At 38.0% G+C, this 17,223-nt stretch overlaps 1 protein-coding gene and 1 long non-coding RNA gene across 20 annotated transcripts in view; one reads left to right on the forward strand and one right to left on the reverse strand.

Annotated features, from left to right (window-relative positions):
• Positions 1-322: 322 nt before the first annotated feature.
• Positions 323-16,085, reverse strand: LOC125961604 (uncharacterized). Of its 3 annotated transcripts, XR_007472495.1 has the most exons (5): positions 15,285-16,085; positions 10,428-10,593; positions 8,966-9,145; positions 7,848-7,954; positions 323-4,806 (listed from the first exon to the last, which is right to left on the reverse strand). It is a non-coding gene; the product is annotated as an uncharacterized LOC125961604 (long non-coding RNA). The 3 variants fall into 3 exon arrangements; XR_007472496.1 differs by lacking the exon at positions 15,285-16,085 and having other exon boundaries at positions 7,848-7,903; positions 10,428-12,237; XR_007472494.1 differs by lacking the exon at positions 15,285-16,085 and having other exon boundaries at positions 10,428-12,237.
• Positions 16,086-16,112: 27 nt separating this feature from the next.
• The window catches only part of VPS13B (vacuolar protein sorting 13 homolog B), an 802,268-nt gene continuing 801,157 nt past the window's right edge, over positions 16,113-17,223 (forward strand). For 15 of the 17 annotated variants that reach the window (XR_004486270.2, XR_007472457.1, XM_033438214.2 and 12 more), the window contains exons 1-2: positions 16,258-16,404; positions 16,810-16,988. Coding sequence is in view for 15 of the 17 variants with exons in the window: in XM_033438214.2 (XP_033294105.1) it covers positions 16,842-16,988 (147 nt within the window). In the remaining 2 variants the exon portion in view is untranslated. The other 2 variants (XM_049700204.1, XM_049700205.1) reach the window with 2 other exon arrangements.

Raw genomic sequence — 17,223 nt, forward strand, 5'->3', positions numbered from 1 at the left:
ATTTGTGAATTTAATCCATTTACATTTAAGGTAATACTGATAAAGATGGATTTACTTCTGTCATTTTCCTATTTGTTTCCTTTATGTTTTATATATATTTTTTGTTCGTTAAAACACAAATACTGCCTTCATTTGTGTCTAAGTGAATTTTTTCTATTGTATCTTTTCATGCCCTTCTTTTTTTTTTTTTTCAGTATATTTTTCGGTTATTTTCATAGTAGTTATCTTGGAGCTTCCAATTAACATCTAAAAGTTTTAACAATCTAGTTTGAATTTATACCCACTTAGCTTCAACAGCATAAAAAAACTCGGTTACTGAACAGCTTTGTCTCCCCATTTTATTTTGTTATTGTCACAGATTATGTCATTATACATTATTGCCTATTAACATATATTTACAAATAGTATATAAATAAATAATTTTATGTATTTTAAATCATATAAGAAACAAAAGAAGAGTAACAAACCAAAAATATCATAATACTGACTTCTACACTTACGTATGTAGTTACCTCTACTGGCATTCTTGCTTTCTTTATATGGCTTTCAGTTATTGTCTAATGTCCTTTCATTTCCCTGAAGGAGTCCCTTTATTCTTAAAATTTTTTAACATCTTTATTGGAGTATAATTGCTGTACAATGGTGTGTTAGTTTCTGCTGTATAACAAAGTGAATCAGCTATACATATACATATATCCTCATATCTCCTCTCTCTTGCATCTCCCTCCCACCGTCCCTATTCCACCCCTCTAGGTGGACACAAAGCACTGAGCTGATCTCCCTGTGCTATGAGGCTGCTTCCCACTAGCTATCTATTTGACATTTGGTAGTGTATATATGTCCATGCCACTCTCTCACTCGAAGGAGTCCCTTTAGCATTTCTTTTTCTTTTTTTAAAAAAAATTATTTATTTATTTATTTATTTTTGGCTACGTTGGGTCTTTGTTGCTGCGCATGGGCTTTTCTCTAGTTGCGGTGAGTGGGGACTACTCTTCGTTGTGGTGTGCAGGCTTCTCATTGCGGTGGCTTCTCTTGTTGCGGAGCATGGGCTCTAGGCACGTGGGCTTCAATACTTGTGGCATGCAGGCTCTAGAGCGCAGGCTCGGTAGTTGTGGCGTATGGGCTTAGTTGTTCTGTGGCATGTGGGATCTTCCTGGACCAGGGCTTGAACCCACATTTTCTGTATTGGCAGGCGGATTCTTAACCACTGTGCCAACAGGGAAGCCCCCTTTAGCATTTCTTAAAGGGCTGGTTTGCTAGCAGTGAACTCCCTCAGCTTTTTTTAAAATCTAGAATGTCTTAATTCCTCCCTAATTTTTGAAGAATAGCTTTTCCAGGTATAGAATTTTTGGGTGACAGTTTTTTTTCCCTTTGAACATTTAAAATATGTTATTCCACTGCCTTCTGGCTACCATGATTTCTGATGACAAATAGGCTGTTAATCTTTTTAAGAAGCTCTTGAACATGTCAAGTCACTTTTCTCTTGCTGCTTGCTGAATCTCTCAGCAAGTTTTTGACAGTTTTATTATAATGTGTCCTGGTGTGAATCTCTTTGACTTCATCCTACTTGTAGTCTGTTGAGCTTCATGGATGTATAGATTCATGTCTTTCATTAAATTTGGGCAGTCTTTGGCCATTATTTCTTCAAAGATTCTTTCTGTCCCTTTTTCTCTTCTGGGACTCTCACGTGATGAGATATTTAATGGTGTCCCACAGTCCCTTTGGCTCTGTTAATTTTATTTTTTTCATTCTTTTTCTTTCTGCTCCACAGACTGGATAATTTCTGTTGTCCTATCTTCAAGTTTGCTGATCTTTATTGTGCCTATTCAAGTCTGCTCTTAACCCTTCTAATGAATTTCATTTTAGCTATTGTACTTTTTAGCTCCAGAGTTTCTATTTGGTTTCTTTTTATAATTTCTGTCTCCTTATTGATATTCTCTATCCATATATTGTTCTTCTGCTTTTTTTTATTAGTTCTTTGCCCATGGTTTCCTTTAGCTTTTGAGTATATTTAAGATAGCTGACTTACAGTCTCTGCCTAGTATGCCTGGGCTGCCTCAGGGAATGTTTCTGTTACCTTTTTCCTTTGAATGGGCCATACTTTACTGTTTCTTTGTATACCTTGTGATTTTTTTTGTCAAAAAGTGAACATTTTGATATTATAACTCTGGAAAGCAGATTCTCCTCCCTCCCCAGAGTTTGCTGTTGTGGCTTGTTGATGACTACAATCATCCATTTCTCTAGTGACATTCCCATACTCTTTTTGCAAAGACTATATTTCTTATTTGTGTGTGGTTACTGAATCTCTGTTGCATTATATCAGTGGTCAGTTAGTGACCTGACAGAGATTTCCCTAAGTGCCTGGAGCCAAAAAGAAAAAAAAAAAACCCGCCACACTCTCCTTATTTTCTCAGATTGGCTCTGAGCAGAGACAGTCCTTCAGTGCTTGGACAGGCCACCTAATTCTGTCTTAGCTTTTTACTTCCTGCTTGTGCAGACCCTAAAGATCAGCCTTAGAGGTGCAAGCTTAGGGTCCACTCAGGTCTTTTTCTGAGCATGCATTGAGCTCTAGGCATGCATGTTGCATAAAAGAAGTATCAGTACTTCTTTTATTGCTAAATAGTATAACTTTTATTGCTAAATAATACTCCACTATATGGATATAACATATTTTATTTATTTATCCATCAATTGCTGGACATCTGGATTGTTTCCACTTTTTGGCTGTTATGAATAATGCTGCCCTGACATCGTGGACTCTTTCTAGGCTAGTATAGGTAGATCTAACTCATTTATATTTTAAAAACAGACTTATTTATTAGATATAATTGATATACAATGCACTGCATATATTTAAAATTCATAATCTGATGATGTATAAATCTGTGAATTCATCACCATAATGAAGAAAACAAACATTTTCATCGCTTTCATTTCAGAAGTTTCCACATGCCACTTTGTAGTCCTATGCAACTCTACAGCCCTATCTGACTGCACCCACTGATCTAATTTCTGTCATGAAATATTAGTTTGCATTTTCTAGAATTTTATGTTAGTGGAATAGTACAATATTGCACTTTTTGTCTAGTTTGTTTCACTTGGCATAATTATTTTGATTTTTTCCCATGTTGTTGCATGTATCAATAGTTAATTTATTGCTGAATGGTATTCCATTATATCACAACTTGCTTATCCATTACAATTACAAATGATCTTCCAAATGATCTGAGATATTACAAATGATCCTGTTTAAGCATTTTTGTACAAATCTTTTTGTGGACTAATTCTTTCATTTCTCTTTGGTAACTACCTAGAAGTAGAATAGCTGGGTTGTATGGTAGGTGAATATTTAACTTTTTAAGAAAATGCCAAACTGTTTCCAACAATGAAAAACAATGGCCATTCGGACAACAGCCAACAGTTGTATCATTTTACATTCTTAACAGCAGTGTATGAGCATTCCAGTTGCTCTATATCCTCACCAACACTTGGTATGGTCAGCCTTTTAAATTTCAGCCATTTTAGTATGTGTGTAGTGGTATTTAATTGTAGTTTTATATTATATTTTACTAATGACTAATGATGTTGAGCATCTTTTTATGTATACCAGTTTGCCATCCATTTTTCTTCTATGGAGAAGTGCATGTTCAAATATTTTGCCCATTTTAAATTGGTTTTTGCTTTTCATTATTACAGAGATTGAGGGATACGAGTTCTTAGCATATTCTGGATAAAACTCCTTTGATGGATATGTGTTTTAAAAATATTTCAGTCTGTGGCTTGCCTTTTTATTTTCTTGGCAGTATCTCTATTGAATTAAAGGCCAGCATGTAGATAAAGAAGGAAATCTTCATATGGCCACAGTTCATGTGGAAGACTTGCAAGTTTTAATTGATCATGGTCTTAATACAAGTCTAGGGTGTGATGTAGCTAGTGAACTCAGGCTTTATCTATGAGTACATTTTGTAAATAATGAGAAGTAATAATCTTATGATACTTTGTACTGATCATATCACATTATTGTTTTCAATTCTGGGGACTAAATGTTAAACGGAACATTGTCAAACTTAAGTGCATTCAGAGGAAGTAGATTAGGATAGTAAGAAGACTGAAAGAGAAAAGATCAAAGGAACTTGAGATAGTCTAGAAATAAAAGAAATAAACAGAGACAAAGTTTTCAAAAATTTGAAGGTCTTGCAGAGTAAGAGAATAGTTAAGTGCGTGGGATGTGTACTTAGAGGGACATGAATTCAAAAGCTAGTTACTCTTAATAGATTAGGCATAGTACTCAAAGGCTAAGTTTTTTCACTGGTAAAATTCATAGTACATATTAAATACTCAACAAATAATATTATTCTTAAGCTTACTATGTGACAATAGTATTGTTATGAACTATTTATTACATAACTACTTCTGGAAAACCATAGGATAATTGGGATATTCATTTTATTAATTTATTCTGAACAAAATTGGCACTTTATTTGGAAGGTCTGTCAGTATTTTAGTTACCTATTGTTATGTAAGAAATTGCCCCCAAATCTAGAAGATTAAATAATAAACACTTATCTCACAATTTCTGCTGTGGTTTAGGAATTCAGGAGCAGCCTAGCTGGGTAATTCTGGCTCAGGGTCTCTCATGAAGTTACAGTTAAGATGTCAGCAAGGACTGTGATCATCTTAAGGCTGACTGTTGACAGAAAACCCCAGTTTCATCCTTGCCCCTTGGCAGGAGGCCTCAGGTTCTTGCCATGTTAACTTTCCCCTAGTGAAGCTTGAGCATTCTCATGTCATGGCAGCCGGCTTCTCCTAGAGGAAATAATACAAAGAGTAAGGAAGAAGTCACAATGCCTTTTATGTCCTACTTTCAGAAATCACATATTGTCACTTCTGCCTCCTTGAATTCCTTAAAAGTGAGTCACTAAATACAACCCATACTCAAAGAAAGGGGAATTAGGCTCCACTTTTTAAAAGAGTTATTATTAAAGAATTTATGGACATATTTTTAAAAACCAATGCAACCAAAAAGGAAATTTGTGCACAAAAATATTTTAAGGATGTTTCTGATGTTGACTTAGGAAAGAAAAGTGTTCAGCCCTCATCTCCGTAATCAAGTTTCTGGATATAGATTTCCTATAAAATCACCACACCAAATATATTTCCCTTTAAGTTTGCTTCCTAAAATATTGGGTCCACCTCAGGTAAAGAAATGTTTCAATTATTTAATTATCATAAAACCCTGACCTCATGGAGAGATATCCAGTCTTTCCCTGTAAAATGGTCCTCATTGAGTTTCTGTCTGAAGTCTTTTGTCCATTCAAGATAAGAATCTTAATTTATGTTCTTCTGCTAGCTCAGGGTTAATATCTTCATATTATATGAAGACTATCTCCCCTGTCAATCTGACCTAGTATATTAGTTTCCTGCGGCTGCTGTAACGAATTACTGCAAACTGGGTGGCCTAAAACAGCACAATTTATTCTCTTGTAGTTCCAGAGGCCAGAAGTCCAAAATCAAGGTGTCAGCAGGGCTGCACTCCTTCTGGAGGCTGTGGGGGAAGAAGATTCTTCTTCTTCTTCTATTTCTACTTCTTTTAGCTTCTGGTGGCTCTTGGCATTCCTTGGCCCAGAGCTGCATCACTCCAGACTCTGTGGTCACACTGCCTCCTCCTTTTCTGTCTGTTATCTTCCTTTGTCTCATTCTTATAAGGACACTTGTTACTGGATTTAGGGCCCACGGTAAAATCTAGAAACTCCTCTTCTCCAAATTCTTAATCACATATTTTGCTATATAAGGTAATATTCAATCTCTTACTATATTACCAAGGTAATATTCACAGGTTCTGAGAATTAGGATGTGGTCATATCTTTTGTGGGGCTGCCATTCAGCCCACTACCCCTATTATCACTATTAATTAGCCTGGCAAAATAGGATATCCTTAAGATAGTCCCTAAAATATGACTAAAACTTTTGTTTCTTTAAAATTTACTCTGTTATTAATATAATCAAATGTCTGAAAATATATAATTTCTTAGAAAAGGTGGGATTTTATGGTTTTTTGAAGGCGTGATATAAACTTGAGAAATGTTGGTCTAATTGATTAATCTTTTGTTATCAAGTATTTTGTACATATATAAACATACAAAAACACCTATGTACTTACCACCTAACTCTCAAATATTAATATTTTGCATTATTTTAAAAAACATTATAGATACAGTTGAAGTACCCTGTATTCCCTTCCCTTGTTTTATTCTTCCATCTCTTCTTCTTTACAGGTAATTACTATCCTGAATTTGGTGTTTTTCTTTGTCATGAAAATATTTAATACTATTTATAAATATGTAGCTATCATAATATAGAGCCATATATATCTTGGAATGCCATATATATGTTTATATATATTATAAATATGATATGCTATACTTATTTTTTCTCAATGTTGTATTTTTCAGATTTAGTAATGTTGTTAAATATATAATTTTGTTCAGTGTTTGTTTCGTAGACTGAGTTGCAAACCATTAGTAGCGCAATCAATTTAGTAGGTCATGAACTACTTTAGAAAAAAAGAAATAGAATAACAGAGAAAATAGAATGCACCACATGCACATGTGCACCACATGCAATTTAAATATAGTTTTGTGAAAGTTCTCTCTTTCTCTCTCTCTTTTTACATATAAATTGAGTCATGGTGTAAACTATATTTCTAACTGTAGGTAAAACATTTGAAAGACATAGCTCTAACTCATTTATTTTCGTTACTATAAATTTCATTATATGAATGTACCACATTTTTCCTGTTGATATTCAATTGTTTGCACTATTTTACTATTAAAATTAATGCTGCAAAATACTGTTAAACAAGACTCCTTGTTCATGTATGTAAGACTTTCTCTATATTATTTACAAGTGGAAGTGCTACAATATATGTATGTTCAGCTCTGCTGGATATTTCTAAATTCCTCTTCACTGTGGAGTTTTCATTAGCAGTGTACAACATCCATAGAATGTATTTACAACATCAAGAGTGAACCCTACTGTAAACTATGGACTTTGGGTAATAATGATGCATCAACATGGGTTCCTCAATTTTAATAAATGTCACTGTGGTGGGGAATGTCAATAGTGGAGAAGGTTTTATGTGTGTGGGGACAGAGATTATATGGGAACTCTCTGTACTTTCAGCTCAATTTTTCCGTGAACCTACAACTGCTCTAAAATAAATAAGGTTTATTAATTAAGAAAAGCAAAAAACTTCACCTGACTCTGGAGAACTATTGCCTATATAACCAACATGGCTTAAAGGCTTATCGAGACTTAAAAAATATATTTTTTGTGGGGGAAATAGCTCAATAAAAAAATATAATAGGAGATTTGGGAAGGGCTACTTATTTGACGTTAAAAAAAAGCATGAGCAATGAAGGAAACATATTAGTGAAAAGGAATGAAATGTATCTTGACTACTTAAGGAACAGGGCACAACAGAACACAGGTCGAAAACCACTACTTTTTGATTCTTAAAACCAAAGAAAAAAGGTCAGTGCTCAGATAATTTTTCCAAGGCAGGAATTCGGCAATTTTTTTCTTGGCTCCGAGAGAAAAATAGCACAAAAAATGTTTAGTATTCCATGATTAGTTATTATTTTGTTTATACATCATAGTAAAAGATCTATTTTAAATATCTGGCTAGGAGACACTCAAGGTGGCAGAAGAGTAAGGCATGGAGATCACCTTCCTCCCCACAAATACATCAGAAATACATCTACATGTGGAACAACTACAACAGAACACCTGTTGGATGCTGGCAGAAGACCTCAGACTTCCCAAAAGGGAAGAAATTCCCCACGTACCTGGCCGTATGGCTGACAGGGTCTTGGTGCTCCGTCCAGGTGTCAGGCTTGTGCCTCTGAGGTGGGAGAGGCGATTTCAGGACATTGGTCCACCAGAGACCTCCCAGCTCCATGTAATATCAAGTGGGGAAAGCTCTCTCAGAGATCTCCATCTCAATGCTAAGACCCAGCTCCACTCAATGAGCAGGAAACTACAGTGTTGGACACCCCATGCCAAATAACTAGCAAGACAGGAACACAACCCCACCCATTAGCAGAGAGGCTGCCTAAAATCATAATAAGGTCACAGACACCCCAAAACACACCACCGGATGTGGTCCTGCCCACCAGAAAGACAAGATCCAGCCTCATCCACTAGAACACAGGCACTAGTCCCCTCCACCAGGAAACCTACACAACCCACTGAACCAACCTTAGCCACTAGGGGCAGACACCAAAAACAATGGGAACTACAAACCTGCAGGCTGCGAAAAGGAGACCCCAAACACAGTAAGTCAAGCAAAATGAGAAGACAGAGAAACACGCAGCAGATGAAGGAGCAAGGTAAAAACCCAGCAGACCAAACAAATGAACAGGAAATAGGCAGTCTACCTGAAAAAGAATTCAGAGTAATGATAGTAAAGATGATCCAAAATCTTGGAAATAGAATGGAGAAAATACAAGAAACGTTTAACAAGGACCTAGAAGAACTAAAGAGCAAACAAACAGTGATGAACAACACAATAAATGAAATTAAAAATTCTCTAGAAGGAATCAATAGCAGAATAACTGAGGTAGAATAACGGATAAGTGATCAGGAAGATAAAATAGTGGAAATAAGTACTGCAGAGCAGAATAAAGAAAAAAGAATGAAAAGAATTGAGGACAGTCTGAGAGACCTCTGCAACAAAATTAAATGCACCAACATTCGAATTACAGGGGTCCCAGAAGAAGAAGAGAAAAAGAAAGGGACTGAGAAAATATTTGAAGAGATTATAGTTGAAAACTTCCCTAATATGGGAAAGGAAACAGTTAATCAAGTCCAGGAAGCACAGAGAGTCCCATACAGGATAAATCCAAGGAGAAACATGCCAAGACACATATTAATCAAACTATCAAAAATTAAATACAGGGCTTACCTGGTGGTGCAGTGGTTGAGAGTCCGCCTGCCGATGCAGGGGACACGAGTTTGTGCCCCGGTCAGGGAGGATCCCACATGCCGCAGAGCAGCTGGACCCGTGAGCCATGGCTGCTGAGCCTGCGCGTCCGGAGCCTGTGCTCCACAATGGGAGAAGCCACAACAATGGGAGACCCGTGTACTGCAAAAAAAAAAAAAAATTAAATACAAAGGAAAAACATTAAAAGCAGCAAGGGAGAAACAACAAATAACACACAAGGGAGTCCCCATAAGGTTAAAAGCTGATCTTTCAGCAGAAACTCTGCAAGCCAGAAGGGAGTGGCAGGACATATTTAAAGTGATGAAGGAGAAAAACCTGCAACCAAGATTACTCTACCCAGCAAGGATCTCATTCAGATTTGATGGAGAAATTAAAACCTTTACAGACAAGCAAAAGCTGAGAGAATTCAGCACCACCAAACCAGCTTTATGACAAACGGTAAAGGAACTTCTCTAGGCAGGAAAAACAAGAGAAGGAAAAGACCTACTATAACAAACCCAAAACAATTAAGAAAATGGTAATAGGAACATACATATCGATAATTACCTTAAATGTAACTGGATTAAATGCTCCCACCAAAAGACACAGACTGGCTGAATGGATCCAAAAACAAGACCCATATATATGCTGTCTACAAGAGACCCGCTTCAGACCTAGGGACACATGCAGACTGAAAGTGAGGGGATGGAAAAAGGTATTCCATGCAAATGGAAACCGAAAGAAAGCTGGAGTAGCAATTCTCATATCAGACGAAATAGACTTTAAAATAAAGACTATTACAGGAGACAAAGAAGGACACTACATAATGATCAAGGGATCGATCCAAGAAGAAGATATAAAAATTGTAAATATTTATGCACCCAACATAGGAGCACCTCAATACATAAGGCAAATGCTAACAGCCATAAAAGGGGAAATCGACAGTAACACAATCATAGTAGGGGACTTTAACACCCCACTTTCACCAGTGGACAGATCATCCAGAATGAAAATAAGGAAACACAAGCTTTAAATGATACATTAAACAAGATGGACTTAATTGATATTTATAGGACATTCCATCCAAAAACAACTGAATACACATTCATCTCAAGTGCTCATGGAACATTCTCCAGGATAGACCATACCATGGGTCACAAATCAAGCCTTGGTAAATTTAAGAAAATTGAAATCGTATCAGGCATCTTTTCTGACCACAACACTATGAGACTAGATATCAATTACAGGAAAAAAATCTGTAAAAAATACAAACACATGGAGGCTAAACAATACACTACTTAACAACCAAGAGATCACAGAAGAAATCAAAGAAGAAATCAAAAAATACCTAGAAACAAATGACAATGAAAACACGACACCCCAAAACCTATGGGATGCAGCAAAAGAAGTTCTTAGAGGGAAGTTTATAGCAATACAATCCTACCTTAAAAAACAAGGAACAGGGCTTCCCTGGTGGCGCAGTTGTTGAGAGTCCGTCTGCCGATGCAGGGGACACGGGTTTGTGCCCCGGTCCAGGAAGATCCCACATGTCGCGAGTGGCTGGGCTCGTGAGCCACGGCCGCTGAGGCTGCGCGTCCGGAGCCTGTGCTCTGCAACGGGAGAGGCCACAACAGTGAGAGGCCCGCGTACTGCAAAAACAAAAACAAAAACAAAAGAAACAAGGAACATCTCAAATAAAAAATCTAACCTTACACCTAAAGCGATTAGAGAAAGAAGAACAAAAAACCCCAAACTTAGCTGAAGGAAAGAAATCATAAAGATCAGATCAGAAATAAATGAAAAAGAAATGAAGGAAACAATAGCAAAGATCAATAAAACTAAAAGCTGGTTCTTTGAGAAGATAAACAAAATTGATAAACCATTAGCCAGACTCATCAAGAAAAAAAGAGAGAAGACTCAATTCAATAGAATTAGAAATGAAGATGGAGAAGTAACAATTGACACTGCAGAAATACAAAGCATCATGAGAGATTACTACAAGCAACCCTATGCCAATAAAATGGACAACCTGGAAGAAATGGACAAATTCTTACAAATGCACAATGTTCTGAGACTGAACCAGGAAGAAATAGAAAATATGAACAGACCAATCACAAGCACTGAAATTGAAACTGTGATTAAAAATCTTCCAACAAACAAAAGCCCAGGACCAGATGGCTTCATAGGTGAATTCTATCAAACATTTAGAGAAGAGCTAACACCTATCCTCAAACTCTTCCAAAATATAGCAGAGGGAGGATCACTCCCAAACACATTCTACAAGGCCACCATCACCCTGATACCAAAACCAGACAAAGATGTCACAAAGAAAGAAAACTACAGGCCAATATCACTGATGAATATAGATGCAAAAATCCTCAACAAAATACTAGCAAACAGAATCTGACAGCACGTTAAAAGGATCATACACCATGATTAAGTGGGGTTTACCCCAGTAATGCAAAGATTTTTCAATATATGCAAATCAACCAATGTGATACACCATATTAACAAACTGAAGGAGAAAAACCATATGATCATCTCAATAGATGCAGAGAAAGCTTTTGACAAAATTCAACACTCATTTATGATAAAAATCCTCTGGAAAGTAGGCATAGAGGGAACTTTTTTCAACATAATAAAGGTCATATATGACAAACCCACAGCCAACATCGTCTTCAATGGTGAAAAACTGAAAGCATTTCCAACTAACATCAGGAACAAGACAAGGTTGCTCACTCTCACCACTATTATTCAACATAGTTTTGGAAGTTTTAGCCACAGCAATCAGAGAAGAAAAAGAAATAAAAGGAATAAAAATTGGAAATGAAGAAGTAAAGCTGTTACTGTTTGCAGATAACATGATACTATCCATAGAGAATCCTAAAGATGCTTCCAGAAAACTACTAGAGCTAATCAATGAATTTGGTAAAGTAGCAGGATACAAAATTAATTCACAGAAATCTCTAGCATTCGTATACACTAATGATGAACAATCTGAAAGTGAAATGAACAAAACACACCCATTTACCATTTCAACAAAAAGAATAAAATATCTAGGAATAAACCTACCTAAGGAGACAAAAAACCTGTATGCAGAAAATTATAAGACTGATGACAGAAATTAAAGATGATACAAATAGATGGAGAGATATATCGTGTTCTTGAATTGGAAGAATCAGCATTGTGAAAATGACTCTACTACCCAAAGCAATCTACAGATTCAATGCAATCCCTATCAAACTACCACTGGCATTTTTCACAGAACTGGAACAAAAAATTTCACAATTTGTATGGAAAGACAAACGACCCCAAATAGCCAAAGCAATCTTGAGAAAGAAAAACAGAGCTGGAGGAATCAGGCTCCCTGACTTCAGACTATACTACAAAGCTACAGTAGTCAAGACAGTATGGTACTGGCACAAAAACAGAAATATAGATCAATGGAACAGGATAGAAAGCCCAGAGATATACCCACGGACATATGGTCACCTTATCTTTGATAAAAGAGACAAGAATATACAGTGGAGAAAAGACAGCCTCTTCAATAAGTGGTGCTGGGAAAACTGGACAGCTACATATAAAATAATGAAATTAGAACACTCCCTAACACCATACACAAAAATAAACTCAAAATGGATTAAAGACCTAAATGTAAGGCCAGACACTAGCAAACTCTTAGAGGAAAACATAGGCAGAACACTCTATGACATAACTCACAGCAAGATCCTTTTTGACCCACCTCCTAGAGAAATGGAAATAAAAACAAAAATAAACAAATGGGAACTAATGAAACTTAAAGCTTTTGCACAGCAAAGGAAACCATAAACAAGACCAAAAGACAACCCTCAGAATGGGAGAAAATATTTGAAAATGAAGCAACTGACAAAGGATTAATCTCCAAAATTTACAAGCAGCTCATGCAGCTCAATATCAAAAAAACAAACAACCCAATCCAAAAATGGACAGAAGACCTAGACAGACATTTCTCTAAAGAAGATATACAGTTTGCCAACAAACACATGAAAGAATGCTCAACATCATTAATCATTAGAGAAATGCAAATCAAAACTACAATGAGATATCATCTCATACCGGTCAGAATGGCCATCATCAAAAAATCTACAAACCATAAATGCTGGAGGGTGTGTGGAGAAAAGGGAACCCTCTTGCACTGTTGTTGGGAATGTAAATTGATATGGCCACTCTGGAGAACAGTATGGAGGTTCCTTAAAAAACTAAAAATAGAAGTACCATACGACCCAGCAATCCCACTACTGGGCATATATCCTGAGAAAACCGTAAGTCAAAAAGAGTCAGGCACCACAGTGTTCATTGCAGCTCTATTTACAATAGCCAGGTCATGGAAGCAACCTAAGTGTCCATCAACAGATGAATGGATAAAGAAGATGTGGCACATATATACAATGGAATATTACTCAGTCATAAAAAGAAACGAAACTGAGTTATTTGTAGTGAGGTGGATGGACCTAGAGCCTGTCATACACAGTGAAATAAGTCAGAAAGAGAAAAACAAATCCATATGCTAACACACATATATGGAATCTAAGGAAAAAAAAGTCATGAAGAACCTAGGGGCAAGATAGGAATAAAGGCACTGACCTACTAGAGAATGGACTTTAGGAAATGGGCAGGGGGAAGGGTAAGCTGTGACAAAGTGAGAGAGTGGCATGGACATATATACACTACCAAACGTAAAATAGATAGCTAGTGGGAAGTAGCCACATAGCACAGGGAGATCAGCTAGGTGGTTTGTGACCACCTAGAGGGGTGGGATAGGGAGGTTTGGAGGGAGGGAGTTGGAAGAGGGAAGAGATATGGGAACATATGTATATGTATAACTGATTCACTTTGTTATAAAGCAGAAAGTGGCACACCATTGTAAAGCAATTATACTCCAATAAAGATGTTAAAAAAACCCCCCAAAAAACACATTCATGTACCAAAGTGTTCACTGCAGCTCAATTTACAATAGCCAGGAAATGGAAGCAACCTAAGTGTACATCGACAGATGAATGGATAAAGAAGATGTGGCATATATATATATATATATATACAATGGAATATTACTCAGCCATAAAAAGCAACGAAATTGAGTTATTTGTAGTGAGGTGGATGGGGCTAGAGTCTGTTATCAGAGTGAAGTAAGTCAGAAAGTGAAATACAAATCCGTATGCTAACACATATATATGGAATCTAAAAAAAAATGGCTATGAAGAACCTAGGGGCAGGACAGGAATAAAGATGTAGATGTTGAGAATGGACTTGAGGAACCGGGGGAGGGTGAAGGATAAGCTGGGGCGAAGTGAGAGACTGGCATGGATTTCTATATTCTACCAAATGTAAAATAGCTAGTGGGAAGCCGTCGCTTAGCACAGGGAGGACAGGTCAGTGCTTTGTGACCACCTAGAGGGGTGGGATAGGGAGGGTGGGACGGAGTTGCAAGAGAGAGGGGATACGGGGATATATGTATACGTATAGCTGTTTCAGTTTGTTATAAAGCAGAAACTAACACACTATTGTAAACAGTTATAGTCCAATAAAGTTGTTAAAAATATCTGGCTAATTTATCTTAATATATTGGTCTCATTTATTAAATTGCCACACAAATAAGACTAGGCCCTTTTTCTTCCCTAGCAGAATAACAGGACTTGGAGCTCCTGCTCTAGACCACCTAGGGCTTTCAAACAATTATTGCAACCATTTATATTAAAACTTCTGAGCCATGGCTTCAACCTCTTCACTTTTCAGGTGAAGCAGATAACTAATTCCTTGGATAATTTACTTGGCTGATTTAGTAGGCTTTAATAAGACCCAAGTTACTTGGGTTACTCATCAAGGCTTTTTGTGAGAGGACAGCTGCTCTGAATTAGCCATTAGCTGCTTCTCTTTCCTTTTTTTTTCTTTCCTTCCTTCCTCTTTCTCCAACCACCCCACCTTCTTTCTTTTTGAAACTTAGTTCCTTATTTTCATTAACAAAATAGATCTAAACACCTTGGCATCCTCACTTATGCCTCTTTCCTATGGCAGTTTCTAAAACTCTTTCAAGAAACCTCAACTTCATCATATCACCAATGAATTGGGAGACTGGGATTGACATACATACACTAATATGTATAAAATGGATAACTAATAAGAACCTGCTGTATAAAAAAAATAAAATTCAAAAATTAAAAAGAAAAGAAATCTTAAATCGAATTCCAATAAAGAGTTTTAGGAATTTACTTAGGAAGTGTTTTCAATTAAATGCAACGACAACATGGGTGGATATTTTAATAACCTTGTAAGGAAAGTCTATTTTCAAAATGCAGTGGTAGGTGTCTTCTTCAGAGGTTACCAAAAATAGTAAATACTGGTCAATAATTAGGCAGCATGTCCTATGCTATCCCTTTAAGCCCAGTATATAGGTGTTTATCCGGTGTTGGGTGTTTGAGTTTCTTGACTTCGTAAGCTTGCAAAGTACTAGAAGGAATGGTAGTATTTTATACATTCATTTCAGCCTAATAAAACCAATACTGACCCTTAAAAAACTTTGAATTCATTATCTATCAGCTATTTCTTTTCACTTTCTCTAAAAGTCTTATTTCCTTCTGCTATTCCTACCGCTTCTCTGAAGTTCCATATATCGGACTGCAATCCAATGGACCTCCACGATTTTCTCTTTATTCCTTCCCCGCACAAATTTAAACATACTAAACCACTCCTTCGCCAAAGTAAAAGAACGCGAGAGCTCGTCTGCACGTTTGGTCAAAACGCAGTCTCCTAATCCTGATCCCTTCAACTTCTCCTTTCCCCCCGCGAATGAAGCTCTCGATCTAAATTTACCCCCCACCCCACCTGCAGCCTTATTGCTACTGCTCTGCGCACTGAACCCAAGTTCTTTCCAGGTCTTCCATTTCCTAAGAAAAACAAAAACCACTTAGTTTTCAGGGCTTTAAACACTAGGACCCGCTTTCTTCCTCCTCATCGGACCTATTGGCCCTCCGTGCTTCCTCACTCGGACTCGACACCCACCTCAGCTGCTCTCTTTCCGCAGCACCACTTCCGGATCTCCGGTGTCTCCGCTTTACCGGTCCGCCCACCTCCCCCGCGCACTTCCTAGAGCTTTGTGCGAACCACTGGCTGGGTAGGAGCGGAGACGCAGGCTGGTCGAGCGCCAGCGGTCTCCTCCTAGAAGAGGCACTGAATGGCTTCTCCAGCCTGAGAACTCCGGCCCTGCTGCGGAGTCGAGTGGTGGCGGTGGAGGGTTAGTTTGTTTCGAGCACCGAGCGGGGCACACCCGGAAGTGCGCTGTACGGGAGCTGCGCCGCCTCAGCAGGCGGGTGCCGGGTACCGGGAGGTGGAGGAGACGCCACGGTACTCTTCGGCGTGTCACCCGAGGGTGCAATACGGCGAGAAGCGTACGGCCTGCTTCTGGCTCTGTTTCTACGGTGGTAGATCCGGCCGGGTTCCAGGGGGGGCGAGGGCCTCCTGGGGCGGCTGGGCTGGCTAAGGGAGGGGTGCGGCGGCCAAAGGCGAGCCTGCCTCTCCTCATTTTCCCACTCCAGGGGACCCGCTTTCTTTAGGTCACCACCTCTTCCTCCCACTCCTCGCCAGGCGAGTTGAGGGGAGTTGTACTAGTGAGGCAGTCGCGGCTGGAGCAGAGTCCATTTGAGTTTTCTCTGCTTCTGGGGGAAGGCGAGCGGCCGCTTTGGTGGGGACTGTTGCTTTTCGGCCTCTTCAACCTTTCCTGAGAAACGCCTTTTCCTTAAGGAATGCGCCACAGACTCAGTTACCTCTAATGTTTCTGTCTTTATCCCTTTCAGCTTCTGACTTTGACTCCTCTGTACCTTAAAGAATGCTGGAGTCTTATGTGACTCCAATTTTAATGAGCTATGTGAATCGCTACATCAAAAACTTAAAGCCGTCAGATCTACAGCTTTCACTATGGGGCGGAGACGTGGTTCTCAGCAAGCTGGAGTTAAAATTGGATGTGCTGGAGCAGGTAAGCGGTGTAGCTGTCACTGGAAACATTTTCAGCCTGCTTAGAAGTAATGTGTGCTTTCCTACACTGACTATGCTTTAAAAGCTTAGTTTTTCTGCTAATGTATTTTGGGCTATCTTGAACTAGAGACCTTGCTTTACAGAATTTTTTTTTTTATGGTTTGTTACTAATGATGGATTATTAGAATCATAATCCCCCCAATTGCCGCAACAGATAGAAAAAAAATTTCATTGTT

The sequence above is a fragment of the Orcinus orca genome, chromosome 17 (genome assembly GCF_937001465.1).
Source record: "Orcinus orca chromosome 17, mOrcOrc1.1, whole genome shotgun sequence".
Taxonomy (NCBI): Eukaryota; Metazoa; Chordata; class Mammalia; order Artiodactyla; family Delphinidae; genus Orcinus; species Orcinus orca.